The 19,546-nt window shown below is 38.1% G+C and overlaps 1 protein-coding gene across 2 annotated transcripts in view; it reads left to right on the top strand.

Annotated features, from left to right (window-relative positions):
• The window catches only part of LOC122809110 (hepatic lectin-like), a 749,311-nt gene that overhangs the window by 5,708 nt on the left and 724,057 nt on the right, over window positions 1–19,546 (top strand). Inside the window, exon 1 of one of the 2 annotated variants that reach the window (XM_044080356.1) lies at window positions 10,821–11,024. The exons of the other annotated variant lie outside the window; for it this stretch is intronic. Within the exon in view, the coding sequence (XP_043936291.1) occupies window positions 10,946–11,024 (79 nt within the window). The 5' untranslated portion in view covers window positions 10,821–10,945. Of the gene's footprint in view, window positions 1–10,820; window positions 11,025–19,546 lie in introns of those variants that run through there. 2 annotated transcript variants of the gene reach the window in all.

Here is a 19,546-nt window from a genome sequence, read left to right as displayed (position 1 = left end):
AAAATCTGTTTGAAACCCCAGGCCTTAGGGCTAACACTTGATTGTGTTCATGCAGACACATACATATTCAACAAAAACCTGCCCCTAACACCACACACACACACACACACACACACACACACACACACACACACACACACACACACACACACACACACACATGCATGCACACACACATTATCTAAACAGTACTGTTGACTGCTATACTAGCTCTGACAATTTGTTACTTAAGGAATACATTTTTTTTTACTTGTATACATTCTTTTTTTTTGTTGTCAGGCTGGCCCTCCTGTATTGTCCCTACCACCACCCTGCTCAAATGATGATGATCACTGCGCCCTGACCTTTTCGCATTTCATTATGACCTTGGGTTACATATATGTCTGATGCACAGAGTGGATACCTTAATGCTTGCTTACTCAAAAGCTCACGCTAATGCAAGTGTTTTGCAGGATGCATGTTTTTATTCACAGTTCATACGGAGTTGTGAATCATTGTTTGTGTGATTGTTGACCTGCATAGTGTTTCTGCTAGTGTTCTTAGTAAAGCAAAGTAGACATTTAAGAATTGCTTATTTTTATACTTGTGCAAATGATGCTACCATTCACCTGCACACTGGGTTATATACAGTGGTCAACTGAAATGCTTGATGCACAGCATTGGGTGAAAGCCATAACTGTATATAGTAAACATCAGTCATAAGCTATTACCAGCATTGCTGTACACCCGGGGAAAGTTTCCACCTTAGTGACATATATGAATTTCAATATGAGTAATTAGTTATATGCCTTTTTTTCATACAGGTTCCATACTCAGCTTGTTAATACTGCAACTACAAGATTTATTTATTTGTCTGTCTGTCTGTTTGTTTGTTTATTTATTTATTGGCATTTCTTTAACAGGAAAGTCCACTGGGGCAAAAAAGAGCCCATTTTCAGTAGAGGTCCAGGGAGAAAAGCTCCACAAGGCAGTTAGTGCAAATAGTACAAGCCATTCAAAGCAGTAAGTAGATCACAAACAGTATTATCCAAAAACACAGCAGGATTATACAAAACAGAAGAGGATATAAATATACTATATATGCAAATTAACACAGTGTGGAGTTCCATGATAACTAAGAAGTCATATTATTGTACATTTAGAGATAAAATAGTGATAAAAGAAGTCATATAGAAATATTTACAAGTCATATAGAAATATTTACAAGTCATATAGAAATATTTAAAAGTCATATAGAAATATTTACAAGTCATATAGAAATATTTATAAGTCATATAGAAATATTTACAAGTCATATAGAAATATTTACAAGTCATATAGAAATATTTACAAGGTACTAACTACAGGGCAATGTTTAATTGATTTATTAATTAAATAGTGAAGCATAGCAGGATGGTAGGGTATTGATAGGTAGTAAGGCTTATATGAAAAGCTTATATGGTCCATAGTTTAGTTTCATAACTTGTGATATAGGAAGATCTGAATAGGCGACAATGTTGTTTAAGGCAGATGTAACTTATATTTTGGGAATCAGGTTATGGATGGATGAGAATTGAAACATCTGCAATGCCAGCGGGTGGAGAGGTTGTCGCATAGATTTTTTTCAACGAGGCTATATTACTAGAAGTTCTGATAGCTATTGGGAGAGAGTTCCAAAGCTTGGCAATAAAGTAGGAGTAAAGCATGTTACCAGCTGGGAGTTTTGGTTTGTCTACTTGCAGGAGAAGTTGATTTTCAGAGCTGAGTGGCCTGTTTGGGTGATAGTGGGTTAAGATGGAAGAAAGGACTAGGCAGTCTGAGAGTTTGTAAATGATTTTATGTGCTGTGATTAGTTGCAGGTAGGTGATGTAAGTGGAAGTTCGAGCCAGTTAAGCGATTTTAGGGAGATGCAGTGATTGAAGAGTATTTTGCACTGGTTGCAAATTTGGTGACCTTGTTGTAATAGGTCTCAAGTTTGTTTTTTAGGGAGAAATGGATATTGTTAAGGAGAGGAGCTCCATACAGGATAGAACATACCTCTCAAGTGTATCTCATTATGAGGAATGTCTCTCATTTTGGGTCTTAAAAAAATCCATGTTCCTGAAAGTTCCACATTGAAAGATTCTGTCACACATTCACTGTTATGAATTTTTTAACATATATCCATGGTAAATAGTACTGAATTATATTAATTCATCAAAAGAAATTTTAATAAATATAAAGCAGCACATTTTAACTATACTGTGACCTTCCTAGTTGAAGTTGTTAGCAAGGTATTATTCGCCGTTGCACATTTTGCCATTTGTTCCACATTATGCGGCATAGAATTCCTCATTTAGGAGATAGAAGGTTGATAGCTATGAGAGAGAAGGTAGGAGAAAGGTTTAGGCAAGACACTGGTTAGTAGAGCAGTTTAGAAATTGTTTGTGTCAACAGAGAGTGCCTAGTTTTGTTTTGTTTTTATATTATTGTGGATATGCAGGTCAAATGTCAAAATTTCATCTATAATTACTCCTAGTAATTTAGTGTGGGAGACAACCTCTATAGTACTGTTGTTTTGAGATTGAATGATGAAGTCTGTCTTGTTAACTGATAGTTTTTTCTTGGGAGTAAATAGTAGCAATTTGGTTTTGTTGGGATTTAGGGCTAGCTGATTATTGGCCATCCACATTTCAGCAACAGTAAAGGTATTCTGGGTTATATGCAGAAGTTCTGTTGATTTGGCAGAGCAAATAATGGTTGAATAGTCTACATATTAATCTTTATTTAGGGTGGAATGAAAGTAATTTATAAAGATACTGAAAAGAAGGGGTCCTAAAATGAAGCCCTGGGGAACATTAGTGGATGACTTGAGAAATGGAGAGAAAGAGTTGAACCATCTAGTTGATTGCTGTCTGTTTTTTTAGAGAGTTGGCAAAACAGTTTAGAGTTGGGGGTGATACCTAGACTGGAGAGTTTACTGAGGAGTAGGGGGTGGGAGACTGTATCAAAAGCTTTTGAGGAGTCAAGAAAAAGTGAGGATACAAATGTACCAGTGTTTCTAGCTCGGTTGGCTGTCCATAAAGGAAATGAGAGTGGTATTTGTGCTATGACCTGGCCTAAACCCATGCTGAGTTGAGGAGAAGTGTTTGTTTAGTAATAGTTTAGAAACTGATGGTGGATACATTTTTACAGGATTTTAGAGAGGGGGAGAGAAGAGCAATGGATGAGAAATTAGAACTATCTGTATTATTGCCACCTTTATGGAGAGGAAGAATATATGCTTTTTTCCATATAGTGGAAACCTAGGACTTTTGGAGGGATCTATTGAGAAGTATGTTGATGGGAGAGGCGATGGATCTTGCTGACATTTGGAGGTATTCTGGGGGCTCGTTGTCAGGGGTACAAAGCCAGGATTCAGTTTTATGAGAAATTTAGTTATCATAGCAATATGTATGGGAGAAAAAGAAGAGGACGGTAGGGAGGGTGTTATGGTGTACTGTGAGGCAGGCGTTAATGCAGGAGAGTTAGTACTGGACTTAGTATGGGGAAAGGTAGTAGTGCGTTTAGCTATAGTGTTGATGAAGTGTGAGTTGAAGAGAGTGGCAATTTCACTGGCTGTTTTCTTGGGGAATAGGCAGGGGTTGCTTTTGGTTCCAGAGTTAATTATAGATGAAATTGAATTCCAAAATTTCTTTGGATTTTTTTTAGATTTTTTTGGAGGCTTAGATAATATTCTTATCTGTCATTAATAACTTGCTACCTTGTTTGATTATGGAGCTGTCTAAATTGTAGGAGATCAGTGAGTCACTTGTGCTTTAGCCATTTTTTCCATATTTTGTCCCTGGAAGTCATTTATTTATTTATTTATTTATTTATTTATTTATTTATTTATTTATATTTGTTGACCGGGAGTGTCCGAGTCATGATTTGCTTGGTGGCTCTAGAGAGCCATATAGCATGCTTAGCTTTTACTCTTTGCATGTAAAAATATGCATCCTTGTAGGCTGTCTCTGTGTGATGCTAACAGAACACATTCATCACATGGTCACATAAAGCTGTGTACTTTTGCAGGCATCAGTTTTAATATTTGTATGTGCTTAGGCTCTTTGGTTTTCATTTATATAGTCAGAGTATGTGTGCTACCATATAGACAGAGTGTGCATGTTGCCATTTGCCTCTTACTAGAGCCATGGCATATTGTGCATGCCTACATCTACTAGCATCTGTAACTGTTTCTCCCTCAGACTTCTCATCTGTATTTGCAGGAATTACTGGCCCTGTCTGTGGTCATGGGAGCTGTGGTCATGCCCCTTCTTGAATCTGTTTTCTGAGAATTATAGTGTGCAACATGGCACAGACTATGAGTATATCAGCAGAGGTTGCTGGGTCATACTGCAGGGCAACTGCTAATATATCTAGACACTGGAAATTTGATTTAAGAAAGCCAAATACGTGTTTTGTGATATTCCTAGTTTGAGTGGGGACATCATATCCTTGCTCATTGGGGATGTGTGAGTTTCTCATGGATGTCTTGAGCCAGGGCACCATTGTTTAACTTGCATCCTCTACTAGAAGACCTTGAAGAATGTCACCCCTAGTAAACCTTGTGTACAGCCCACAGGTGTGCCATATGTGTGAGTTGTAAAACCTTTGTGGGTTATCTGCACAGGCATTGCAGATGTTCCCTTCAGCTTTACAGACAGCCTGGCAAGTTTATAGACTGGTATCCTTTCCTGCTATTCATTAAGGATATCCACACCTCCAGGCTAGTTGCTCAATATAATGCATCCGAAATTATCCAAATCCAACTAACACTAGGCAAGACTGCAATCCAGGTTGTAGCTTGTTACAGATTCCCCATCATGCCCCAGGATGCCCACTCCACATTTCTTGATATACTGGGTAATATTAAGGTACAGCCCAGTACCCTAATAATGGGTGATTTCAACTACCCCACCATCAAATGGGAAGACTACTCATGTACTAACTCATATGCTCAACGCTTTCTGGGATTCATAAATTACAGTGCCCTGGATCAGCCTGTCCATACCTCACCAGGGGAAACAATATCATGGACCTGGTCATTACCAATATGGGCAACTGATGTTCCATGCCAGAGGTCAACTCCTCGTTGGTCAGATCCTATCACAAGCTAATCACCTTAGACATCAATATCCCACCCCCACCACCCATTAAGGAAACCACTGTAAAAAACTTCTCCAAAGCCAACTTCATTCTTCTTAAGACAGAAGTGGCAAGATTCACAACACCCATACAGAAGTAAAATAGAGGTATGACTGCTGAATCCTATACAGATACACTGTATAAGCACATACATGAGTGCATGGATCATGCCATCCCCAACAGAACCAAGACACTATCCTTCAAAAAAAAGGAAGCCAATCTGATGGTCCCCTGCCATAAACAAACTCTACAACTGAAGGAAGAAGCTATTGCAAAAAAGAGTAAAATCCCCTGATTGCAGGAACTCCCTGGTCAGGCTCAGTAAGAAGCTGAGATCCCTCATAAAATCCTCCAAAGCTAGTTACAAAAATACAATCTCCACTGATTCTAGATAACCGCAAAGCATTCTACAGCTATGTCAAGAAGTCCAATGGCGAGACTCAGACATTCTACAGCTATGTCAAGAAGCTCAGTGGCAAGACTCAGATCTTCTCTGAGCTACAGCGCAATGCCACTAGATATATAGAACTAACTGATATTGCCAACATCCTGGCAGATAGTTTCAGTGCAAACTTCACCCCCACTCACCCCCCAAAGGGCTCATCACTATACTGGAAGAATGCAAAGCCCCTGTAATCATGGCTGCACAAGTAAAGACTGCACTCTCCGAAGCCAAGAACACAGCATCCATGGGACCTGACAACATCCCAGGCTGCATTCTGCATAAACTACAGAATGAACTGGCACCCCACCTAAGTACCATGTTCAGTCATAGCGGAAAACAAAAAAGGAATGTAACACCATAGACATAAAACTGGAACTTTAATACAGCAAAAACAAGAACAGGATAAGTGTTTTCGGTATGTGCCTTCCTCAGATCCTGAAAAAAATTCCTACACACAACTAACTGGTTCTTAAGAACCAGCTAACCAATCTAGTTAAAAAGCAATTAAGCAATTAAAAAATGAGGCAAAATTATTGTGTGTAGGAATTGTTTTCAGGATCTGAGGAAGGCACATGCTGAAAGCACTTATCCTGTTCTTGTTTTTCTTGTATTAAAGTTCCAGTTTTTTGTCTATGGCAGGGACTATATTAGAACATTGACTTTTTAAAACATCGAATGTTCTAATATTGACCCCTATTCAGCGAACACTGACAACATCGAACATGCAGAACAGCAAATTTTTTCCAAAGGAAAAAAATTGCTGTTCCGACACACATACACACAACACAAACACACCAAACAAACAGCAATCCACACACATACACCTAAAATCCTACATCTAACCCTACACTAAACTGTACACACACACCACTAGCTATCTACTTACCTTAACCCAAACCCTAACACTAAGGTCCGTCACTATTGCACACTCACCTCACATGCGCCCTAACCCTAACTCACCTACCCCACCCTAACCCTCACGTCCACACAATCGCACACTTACCTGATCCCAATTGGTAACTTTCCACCACAGTGCTGAACATAGTGAAGCCACAGGAACGGCCAACTAAATTCCTTCCCTAGGAAGAAATTTGGTGTTCTGCAGCTTCGCTATTTTCAGCGTTCACTGAATAGGGGTCGATATTAGAACATTTGAAGTTGTGAAACTTCAATGTTCTAATATAGACCCGTCTATGGTGTTATGCTCCTTTTTTGTTTTCTTCTAATTTGTATACTGGAGTGCTCTTTGGTGGTGCTACTGGATTTTGGTACTATGTTTAGTCATAGCCTCACTTCAGGCTTTGTGCCTACTGAATGGTGCACAACAATGGTTATCCCACTCCACAAAGGGGGTGCCACACTGACCCCAAGAACTAGCACCCCATTAGCCTGGTTTGCAAGGCCATGGAACATATCATCTTGGAGCTTATAAACAAGGACATAGGTAACCTTCAAACTCTGGACCCCACTCAGTTTCAGTTTGTAAAAGGTATGTCATGTCTCCTAAACCTGATTGACTTCTTTGAAATAGTCACCAGAGGTGTGGACGAGGATAAGGTGGTGCAGACAGCCTATCTTGACTTTGCCAAGGCTTTTGACACCATCCCCCACTCTGGAATTATAGATAAACTCACTAGGCTTGGAAGAAATCTCTGTGTCACAAGATGGGTGGCCAACTGGCTCACTGACAGAACCCCCAGAGTGAAAGTAACTGACTCCAAATCCAACTTCAGACCAGTGACAAGTGGAGTACCATAAGGTTCATTCCTGGGTCCTCTCCTGTTTGGCATTTACTTCTCAGAAGTCCAGGCTAATACAGCAGATCTTTGGCTAATGAAGTTTGCAGAATACTGCAAACTAGGTGCAATAATAGAATTGCCTAATGATGTGGACATTCTACAAAGAGGCCTCACTAAGGCAGATGCTTGGTGTCAAAGTCATGGCCTCAAGCTCAATGCCAAGAAGTGCATTGTCATCCCCTTTGGGAAAAACAATGTACCCATGAACTACCACAAAGGCAGTAGCCTACTAAACACCGAAAGTTTGATAAGAGACCTTGGGACACAGGTGGACAGTAGTCTTTTCTTTGGTAATCACATCACCACAGTAGTCAGGAAATCTTTCTATGTGGCACACCTCATCACAAAAGGGTTCACCTCCAGAAAAAAAGAGGTCATTGTTCCTCTCTGCTCATCCCTCATCAGACCCATTATAGAGTACAATGCCCCATTTGGCATGTACCTTGCAAGACATCTACAACAACTAGAAAGGCCACAGAAATACCTCACTAAGAGGATTACCAGCCTCAAACAGATGACATACGTAGACCATCTCAAAAAAACTCCAGGACTACTCTGTCACTTATCGCCTACTCAGAGGCGACCTCTGCCTAACATACAAAGCCATGTCAATCCCAGATCTGTTGGACATGCTACACTTAAAGAAACCCCAATCCCTCTGAGTCAAACACTCCGGGGACCTAAATCTTGCCACCATAATAAGCAGAACATGCTGGAGGGATAGATTCCTGTCCCAGAAACTTCCCATGCTCTGGAACAGACTACCCATTCATGTCAAGCAAAGCTCCTCATTAGTCCTCTTTAAGAAAAATCTTGACAATTGGATGGGAAATAGGAAATTCACCCAGGAGATCACTTCTGTGTCTCTGCTAGACAGGGGCTCAGGAAAATAACTATCTTGGGTGGTGAAAGCCTGGGAACTTTTTTGGCTAGGCTTATATAGGCCCCAGGGCCGATAGCCTAGTACCTACCTATGAACCTATGAACATATAATGTACCTCCTTCTCTGGTCACAGGGTGGGGCTTTTATTTATATGTGTGTGTAATCTACGGCCTTCAAAACTTCAGGGATATGTACTATTGTATTACATTACTGCATGGTTCTTGCTCTCTCCTCTGTGGTGAATGGGAAGCAGATACGATCACTTTCATGTTGTAGCATTACATTTAGAAACTGATGTAATATTCTTGAAGCCAAGACCTGTGACATCCCTAATGTATCCCCTGTGAGTCTCTGGAAAGTACTCGTAGTCAGTATATGTAAAGCTACACATAGCTTTGTTTCCACTAGGATGGGTCCTCCATGATTTCCCTTGGGCCTCAGTTGATGGTGGCAGAGGTTGCATATTTCCTCTTGTGTTCCCCTGCTCACTCAATATTGCTCTACATTTTTGTGTCATGAAGGCCATGGCAAGTCAAAGGAGGTCTAAACACCCTCCTTCTTCTTGTCCAAGGACGGACTGCTGCAACAGCAGCAACACCTTGAATTATAACCTGTTGCACATACAGATTAGCCATGACAGCAACAGCATCCACTAACATTTTTTCTAAGTTTAATTGTGGCTGTATTCCAAAGAGTTTTTAATTTCAGGGTAAATTACTACACTTAGTGTACACGATAACTTTATAGGTTGCTAAATAGCTCCACCATGTTGGATTGGTTAGCTAGTATGTAATTCAGTTACTTATGTTTTTATTAGTATATTCAGCCATTTACCCTTGCTTTGAGGCTCTGCACTAAGTGCAGAGCTCTTTAATGAACACAAAATAGAGTTATCATGTGCATGTAATGCCATGCCATATAAACAATAGCTGTACTTGTGCAGGCGTTCATGAATCTGGCCTGTGCATCTGCACTTGTGTGGCATGCGTGTGTTGCATTATGTCTGTTCTCTCTTCACAATGCAACAAAACATATTAACTGCTAGCAGTTAAATTATAAATTACAAATATTATGTGTTTAAGATCAAAATGTTTTCATCAGTCACAGTTTGTGATACTTTGATAAACTGTCAGTTTCTTTAGTCTATTTAGAGATATGCAAGCTATCCATTTCTCTATTGAAGATTAGACTTTAGGAGTGTATTATGTCCTACATAGTCACATTCACATGCTCTAGTTGGGTCCAGATAGTTAGGTCTTTCCTTCCTGTTTGCTATTTATAAAACTAACACTTAACCCAGGTTTATACCATGTTTTTTGTTAGTATATAACTCTATTATAATTCAAAAATACTGATAAAATAGCAAAATATTTTATTAAAGGAGAGCTCCACCCAAAAGTCAAGTTTTGCTTTCCAAAAAGTGTTTTTTTTTTTCCCTGTAATCCAAGACTAAACACTTCACATACACACACACACAAAACATCAATTAATAATTACGTTTGACTTTTTTTCTTGCATCTGTCCCATCACAACAGCTACTAAGAGTGGCATAGTAATTAAGTTAGGCCACTTATCCCAACAAAAGAGCCATTAAGAAAACAATTTAAATGTGCCTTATCAGTTACAGATTGCCAGCATAACACCTCAGATAAATAGTGTAGCCTGGAGTCTGAACAAAGGCAGGGCTTTCAAGCTTAGTTTTAAGATGCAGATGTCTTTCCCTGTAAAAGAACTCAGTGCCACAAAAGAAAACAAATATGTTAATCTAGCTCTTCTTACTTTCTGTCAGCATATGATTTTGCATTTTTTTCTACACTAATTTCTGCAAAAGTGCATGTTTCTTCTGGAGTTGGGAGAAGAGGATTAACATCAAAGACGTTAATTCTAGTTGCAATATTTAAAACTGTGAATGCAACACAAACCATCTCAGCCTACATAACACCTATTAATCACAGGGGTCAGATTTCTCACACTTGAACACTGAGCTGCAGTTGTTACTTTAAAAAAACAATTAACTCAGCTACATTTTCAAGCCTGTCATTCAAACATTCCTTAAAATGCTGCAACAGACATGGCCACTAATTAAAATCAAAGGAAGCAAAGTAATTAAAATGTGGATCGATGCTGACAGTAAAAAGTAAGCAGTCACAGCAATGTTATCATCTGTTTAGAGAGAAATCTACAGTAAATGATCCCCACATCTTAAGGATTTCTTTCTGCCCCTCTAACATGACATGAGGAAGGCGAAGCCATTGACTAAAAAGCAAAATAATGCTAGCCATGGCAGCCTCCTTCAGATCATTTTGGGGTATAAGAAATTAGACAATAACAGTAACCATTTACTGTGACAAGGAGGCATTAGCAATGCAGAAAAGTTTCAGATTTGCTGAACAACATATGTTTTGTTCAGTTTTTGGGCGGTGTTCTCCTTTAACAATACTCCTTGTGGTAAAAATACAATTTCAGAGATTTCAGATTATGCAGAAACTGATTGCTGCCAGCAGCAGCTCTGCTTCCTTACATGTTATGTTGCAATTTAGCTATGTTTAGCTTGCGGTGAAGTGAGGCTGGTCTTCCTTTCATTTAATAGTTCCTGTAAAGTGTTAACAATACGTTCATCACTTTTTGATCTTACCGAGGAGTCAGTTATACTGCTCAAAACAGATCTAAGAAATGCCAGAAAACATTTATGAAAATTCTACAGATCTGAGTAGAACCTGCAATGACAAGACACAGGTGTCTCGTGAAATAGGTAAGATACATGATCATCATATTGCATTTTAATTACATGCTAAATTAGTGCCTTTCTATCAAATTGAACAATTTCTACATCAACTTTTTAAGATTCTGAACACCTGTGTTTTTTTTTATTCTGATGTCCACTATTCCCTCCATTGACTATTGAATATACTTATAAATATTTGATAACAAAGTGAATGCAAAGGTCCTACAAACATGGTCCTTTTAAATCTTTCATATGCATTTATATTATACTGTTGGAATTGAATCCAACATCTCCGTGTTATATTTTCTTAACTGCATCTGGTATTTTATACTGTACATAGCCCAAGGATCGTTTAATGCAATTGCTACATAAAGTGCCATTCTCACACTCAAGTTTGCAATATTTTTTATGGTTTGTAAAGAATGCGCATTGCATTAGCTTTTGTACAGTATTATAATTTTCCTTTAGGGGTAAGGCAAGCAATTACATTTATAATGTTTTGCTTTGCATTGCATTGAATGAATTGTTCATGATGCATGATTTTTCTGTTATCTTAGTGCCCTGTTTCAGTGTACATAATCCATCCATCTATGCATCCATCCATCTACAAACCACTTTTTCCCATTTTTACACATGGGTTCAGGGTGTCACATCAGTGTACATAATCCTTAGATTTAAACTTTTTGAGACACTGATTCAAGTTATATACATTCATCATTAATATGTCTAGAAGCCATGAATTATTTGTCTAAGATGGATATTGATAGTAGTTCTACATATTATAAGAAGACATCACATATACATTAGTGGTGGGCACGCACTGTTTTGCATTATGCATCTGCCTGTAACCCCACTTTTTGGATAAGCCATTTTAATCATGCTGCATACATTTGTATAATATACAATTGATAAACCCAACTTCAGTTGTATTATATAGGTCTAAAAGGTCAGATTCAATGACTCCACAATGATGCAATGTTGCGGCTTGCATTGACAATGCTCAGGATTTCACCAGTCATGGTAGTTTAGTACAGCAGATTAAGGATGTGCCCTACTAAACAATCCTGGGTTTGTTTTCATCAGTTGTACTTCACCTAATGTATTGCAATGAGCAACATGAATAACATGTTTAACAAAACATGTAAACAATAAATAAAATGTCTCCAGTTATAATTAAAAATGTCCATTTCATCTCTGAAAATGGGCCTCAACCCAGACAGATAACGTGGTTAACAAAATAAATAAATAGATTGATTGATCAGTTAACTTAGCAGTGTCAGAGCTGCAACAGGTAGCACACTTGCCTTTGGTGCAGAAAGCTGATGGTTCTATTCCCACACCAGATAGATTGATTATTGAAACTGCAGTGCAGCACAAGGGCATGATGCACTCCTGAGTGTGTTGTCCTTCAGATGAGATGTTAAACTGAGGTCCCATCTCCTTGAGTTGATGGTAGCTCAGGTGGATATAAAAGATCCCATGGCACCCACTGAAAGGAGTAGGGGAAGTAACCAGATGCCCTGGCCAGATTTCCTCTAGTAGTATAAATACTATCTCAGGTCTCCCTTGAAAAGGGGCTACTAGCCTTGTGTTACGACCATGGTCAACTAAGATAAATGAATAAAGTTAAATGTCTCACATTATAAATAAAAATATAATCTTTCAATCTTCCTACACTGAAGAGGACAACCTTCTCACATTAATCAGATAAATGTTTGGCACATGCATATTCCACAGTACTATTGCAGTAATAATCTAAAATGAAATACATACCATGTTTTTGAGTAAAACATGACATCAAGTTTTACATACTCTGATAGCGGTATTCAACAAAATGTACACTATAATTTTTACTGTGTGTGTCGGCCAGAAAAACTTTTAGATTCAGTAAACTCCATGTAGTGGTGTGCGGCAGCATGCACACATGTGCAAATACAGAAACTTTTGTGGCATGCAAATTAAGCAAATCAACATGGTGGACCATTTCAATAACCTCGAAAGCAGCCGTGTAGACCCCGTGTCCATGTTGGCCATGTATTCCAAAACTTTCTGAATACAGCCACGGAAAAGAGTCTACACAGAAACAAGAACAAGTCTAAGCTCTTACAACTGCCCTTAACATGTAGCACCACACATATTCTGGCCTAATTATAACAGGGTGGGTGCTAGATAATTGGTGTAACAAACATAAACTCCCTTTTTAAGTGCCATGACATAAATGCAGCTTTGCTGCCCCACCCCCAAATGAAGTATATACTTGTATGTAATGAAGAGTGCTAGAATGTATAAACCATCATGAAACAGAGTATTATACTGTAATGTATGCATATGCAGGATGTAGCTGATGGATGAACATATTCCTGTGTTACAGCAAAGGTCTCCCATGCAGTTTTCCTGCCTACAGTCACTAACTATGTAGATTCTGGACTGTCATCATGGTGAGGATACAAATGAGGTCAAAACTCATTAGAATTGTTGATTCCCAAAAAAGAGTAACCATGTAAGGATGCTCACCTCATGCAGGTACTTCCACAGTGTTCATGTTGAATGTCTGGCAACAGTGAATGCTGACATCAGGGGTGTGTCTGGCTACACTTGCAGAGGTGAACATAAATAATAACCCTTTGACATGTACCTCACAAAGCACATGCAGCAACTGGAGAGACCACAGAGGCTCCTCACCAGAAGAATTCAGGGCCTCAAACATCTACCCTACACAGATAGGCTAAAAGCCCTGTCCCTCTACTCAGTTTCATACAAACTCCTCAAAGGTGACCTCTGTCTGGTATACAAAGCAATCTCTGACCCCGTCTTGATGGGAATGCTGCATATCTGCAAGTCAAGCTGCACTCAAGTAACCCGCACGCACAACCTCAACCTGGTCTGTGACATCAATAGGACTTGTTGGCGGGACAGATTTGTGTCCCAGAGACTGTCCCATCTGTGGAGTAGACTCCCTCTCCACGTCAAGCAGAGTACCTTATTATCTCTTTTCAAGTGCAACCTGGATAACTGGATGGAAAACAGAAAATACATCCCTGGGATTTCACCTGTGGCCCTGCTGGACAAGGGGCTTTGGGTGATGACTTGTGTAAACATGGGCTATACTCTTGGCTAGGCATGTAAGAGCCTCAGGGCCAATAGCCTAGTAACTTCCTATGATCCTGTGAATGGCAGATTTCTATGTGTTATGTAACTATTACTGTGGCAGGACATGTATGTGTTAGGGCCGGAATATAGGTGGTCATGGGTTTGAATCTAGGGTGTGTAACCTTTCCTTCCCTTTTTATGGTCCATGTTTGTGTGATATCCCAAGAACAGAGGACATATCAGTTTTGCCTGTGCTTATCTTATTTATGTGAAATTGCTTGGAGGTGAGCAATGATGCGCATAGCTGTGAATAGCGCACTCATTAGCAAATAAGTCTGTTTAATAGATGCCATTTATAGAATAAACAGGTAAATTGCATGTTAATCAATAAATCTAACATGGTGGAGCTATTCAACAATGTCTAAATTATTCATGTAGCCTATGTCCTATTTTTCCTTTATACTTCAATACCATTGGAGTAGAGAAAAGGAAATTTTAATTGACACTATGCTAGGGGCTACTGCAGCTATTGTACATCTGCACTTGCTAGATGCTGAAGCCAATGCTGCTGGTGCTGCTAACAGTAGGCCTAGGCTGAAAAGGATAAGAATGTTCAGGCCATGGGCACCCACAAGTAGGTGCAGAGGGTGCACTTGTACCCCACTGGAACTGGCTGTCCAGGAGATTAATCTTTTAATTTAAAAAAATATATAAAAATATATATATATTTTTTAATGGGCATTCTTCTTTAAGAGCACCCTTTGCATCCACTTGCACAGGAGCAACAGGGGTTTGCAACCTGCTTTCGTCTTCTGCGTCTCTGCAACCGATGGTTTATGTCTTCATCTTCTGCGTCCACATGGAATTTGAATTCCAGAAGACATTTGGACTGCAGAAGAATATACAGGTGAGAGGTAGGTGTGTGCATGTGTGTGTTTAAGTGTTTAACAGGTATGTGTGTATAAGAAATTGGTAGGTAGGAGTATGTGGATGTAAGAAGTAGGTAGGTAGGTGTGTGTATGCATCTACGTAAAAAGTAGATAGTTAAAACTAGGGGTGTCACGCATTTCTACTTCTTCAACTCCCAACCTCATGTTTGCAAATTTCTGTGAATTCCTCAGAGTATGGCAGTGTCAGCATTTTAACATCTGTTAGAAAAGCTGAACTGATGGTATTTTGAACAGTTATACTTAAAATGAAGATGATAGGCATTGAAACACAGCCAAAGGCATAAAAAACAATAATTTTAATATAGATGGTAAATGCTTTCACACAAAATATAGTGCTTCATCAGACCAAGAGCTACAATCAACTTAATATATAGCAACTGACATAAACACTTAATTCAAAATAGCCAATAGAAACAAGCATTCAATAAAACATGTTAAAATCATTTAAAGAGATATCTTGCTTTTAAGGCAGGTTTAATGGAAATTTTTCCATTTATACCAGGATATTTATATAATTAATTCAAGATTACCCGACTTCGATGAAATTGAAAAGTTAAAACTTGAATTTAGTGAAAGGGGATATAAGAATAAGGAAATAGAGGGTCCATTAAGAGAAAGTATATACCATAGGAGATGTAAAGCTCATCCCTTCTATTCTGGTTAAAGAGAGTCAGTGAGAGATACTTTAGCTACTAATAACTCTGCCAGTAGGAATCTATCCATGTCTCTCTTTTATACCAGTGATGTGAATGATGTTTTACACATCATTAAGAATTTAGATGAGAAAATTAAGACTATAGTAGGTGAAAAAACAAGTTTTACTTTTAAAAATAAAAAATCTCTAAAAAGGCAATTGTGTTATAAGAATCGTTCCTCTTTAGAAAGTGTAAGTGGACATACTATGAAGGGCATGAATAAATGCTTTAGCTGCAATTTTTACACTTATATAGACTCCTACACTTACTTTATCCATCCTGTCACTAATGTTGAATAAAAGTTTACAGTCAATGCAAATTGTCTTGGTAGGAACTTAATTTATTTGGCAAGTTGCAGGGCCTGTAAATTTTTTTATATAGGGAAAACTAATAGGTCCCTATTTGAATGCATGAGGGAACATCTTTACTGTATTAATACTTTAGATACATGCAATGCTCTTGCTAAACATGTCTTGGAAAGTGGTGGAGAACATATTTTTGGTTTTAGGGTTATAGAAATCATTACCCTGAATAAACATGGAGGGAATTATAAGAACTATACTGAAGGTCAGGAACTATTTTGGATTACAACTTTGCAGGCAGATAAACATCCTGGTATAAATGGAAAGTTTTCCATTAAACCTGCCTTAAAAGCAACATTTGTCTAAATGATTTTAACATGTTTTATTGAATGTTTGTTTCTATTGGCTATTTTGAATTAATTGCTTATGTGAATTGCTATATATTAAGTTAATTGATTGCAGCTCTTGGGCTGATGACGCACTATATTTTGTGTGAAAGCGCTTACCATCTATATTAAAATTATTGTTTTTTATGCCTTTGACTGTGTTTCAGTGCCTACCATCTTCATTTTATTTTCTGCTCTGGTTTATAGGCACTGTTTATTCCTTGTTTTTTTTTTTATCTTTCTTTATAACAGTTCACATGACTTAATAAAATATTAAAGCAGATCTTTACAAAATATGATTTGATGCGTTAGACTGGCTTTTAAGGAAGCTTCATGATATATAAAAGTCTGAACATTTTTATAATGGCTTCCATAGTATAATGTATCAAATCATATGCTCTAAAACCATCTGTTTCTTTGAGGAGTGAGACAGCATGACTTGTTTTTTTTTAAAAACCTATGCATTTCTTTTATTTATTTCATTTTGTTGACTGGGTGGATATCATTAAGCCTAAGGCATCTTCACAATGGATAATCAAGGTGCATTTAAAAACAGTGGAAAAATTGCACTCACTGTTATTTGACTATAGAGAATAATAATGAAAAACATATTGCTGCATTTTGTGGAATTCTCCAGAATGTTGTAGCGCATTTTAATATTTGAGTATAATGAATTCAGTGCTGGACTTGCTTGGCTCAGAATATCACTTGGTTGTCTGCTTTCCCTCCCGTTATTTTCAGGGTTATTTTCATACATTTTCTTTGTAACATAGAAAGAGAATACATTTTAAAAAGTGTATTTTTTGATGTGATGTAACCTCATTTGGACAATTTTGTGAACGTTTTGGATAGTGCAGTGGTGCAGTGGTAGTGTTGTTGCCTTACCGCAAGAGGTTCTCCGGTTTGATTCTCGGCTAGAGTGCCTTCTGTGCAGAGTCTGCATGTTCTCTCTTTATTTTTGTGGGTTTTCTCTGGGTGCTCTGGTTTCTTCCCATATTTCAAAGGCAAGTGTCTTGAGAGTTTCTCACCAGGCCTGCACTGAAAATTGGCTTCATTCCTGGTAAATACATTTTGTAGATGGAACTTTTTTCTGGGCTTAGTGGGTATTCATTCTTTCTGTTAAATTAGTATTCAGATTTCTTTAATATTTAAAGCTAATAAATAGAAAAGACTGTGAGAGACATTATTTCAAAGTAGGAAGATATTTACAGAAGCTGACAGTGGGTGGATACTTATCTGTCTGTCCACCACTTGGAACAGGAATAGGAATGGGGAATGGTTAGGAGAATACCTAGGGCAGTAGTGGAGGGATTACATGGCCCCAAAAGGTATTGGAAAAGTTGGACAGGAAAACAAGGAAGATGCTTCATCTTATCAAATGATTTATAAAAACCAATGTATACCATGACTATATATTTCCTGCTCTGAAGGAGGTATGGGCCTCCTTGAAACTGATTACATTTATAGATCTGCAGTTGTAGGACTGCATACATATTTACTGACCTCACAAGACCCAAACATAGTGAAAGTTTTAAAACATGAGGATAATAAGTCTAAGATGACTTCCCTGCCTAGTTTATCAGAAGCATATCAGTGTCAAGCAGGAATGGAAATCAAACCAGAAGTAGATAAAAATCAGGCAACAACTGAATGTGCCAAAAAAAAAAACAAAAGAAAGAATATAAGGTGACAGATCAGACAAGAAGGCAAGAAAAGTGGAAAATGCATAAATATAGCTGCAAGTATGGAAAACTCTTGGAACAACCTCATGTTGATCAGGACTGAATGCAGGAATGGTAAAGGAGAGGTGAATTTAAACCAAAAGATGAACGGTTATTATTAGTCGCCCAAGATAGTGGACTACGTACATGCTGGTTTACAAAGGCCATTGAACATGTAGGAGAGAGACAGAGAGAGACAAATGTTGGTTTTGTAAAACAGAACTGGAAACAGTCACACATCTTGTTGCTGGTTGTGATTATACTAATGGCAGGACTGCATAATGAAAGGCATAATAATGTGGCAGGGCTGTTGCATTGTTGATTGTGCAAATATTATAATATTGAAGTAGATGAAAATTTTTGGAAACCTGAACCACAAAGCATTATAGAAAATGATGAAGTTTATGTCACATGGGATCACCCATTACCATCAGTTCTAAAAACTAGATGCAAGAAAACTAGATAGCCTTATCTTTGATCAGCATGTGGCCACAGTGGAGATGAAATCCTTTTATGTTGTGCAACTTACATGTAAGGGCATGACATTTAGATCTAAAGAGATCATTATCCCATTGTGCTCCACCCTTATCAGACCAATCACAGAGTACAGTGATCCCTTTGGTATGTACCTGACCAGGCATATTCAGCAACTAGAGTGACCTCAGAGGTTTCTTACAAAAAGAATACAAACTGTAATAACCCTACCTTATGCAGAGTGCCTTAAAGCCCTTTTACTATATTCGGTCTCCTATACATTGTTGAGGGGTGATCTATGCCTGGCTTACAAGGCATCCACAAACCTCACACCTATGAATCTCCTGCATATTCATGAGTCAAAGAGTACCAGAAATACAAGGTTTAGGGACCTGAATTTTCTCTGTGTCTTAGAACATGCTGGAGAGACAGCTATGTGTCCCAGATACTGCCTCTTCTACAGAACAGACATCCCATCCATGTGAAGATGTGTTCTTCTATTACCCAGTTTAAACACAACCTACACCAGTGAATTGGGACTAGGAAACTTACACCAGGCCTGGCACTCATGTCCCTTATGGACAAAGGTAGCTTATAAATACCTGACTCTCAACATTGTATTTGCAAATAACACTTCATTATTCTTTCAGGAAAACAAAAATACCAAACTAAGCAATAAATAAAAAAGATGTAGCAGCCAATGACTTGAAGGCTAAAAAACTAGATTTAATTAACACAGTGCTAAAAACAATCTCTTTAAGTTCTTTTCATCCAGCGCAGTGGCCAAACTTCCTCAGATAACTCAATACATTCGAATCACTGTTTAAAAATCTTTAAAAACATCATGTGACTAAACTTTATCAGATAATTATTGTTAATTAATTAAGTTAATTTAATTAATAAATACACACACCGAGTAAAATCTTAACCC

Source organism: Protopterus annectens, chromosome 1.part1 (assembly GCF_019279795.1).
Source record: "Protopterus annectens isolate FY-2018-M chromosome 1.part1, PAN1.0, whole genome shotgun sequence".
Taxonomy (NCBI): Eukaryota; Metazoa; Chordata; order Ceratodontiformes; family Protopteridae; genus Protopterus; species Protopterus annectens.
Note: the sequence above shows the minus strand (reverse complement) of the source record. Positions and strands in the feature narration are given on the sequence as shown.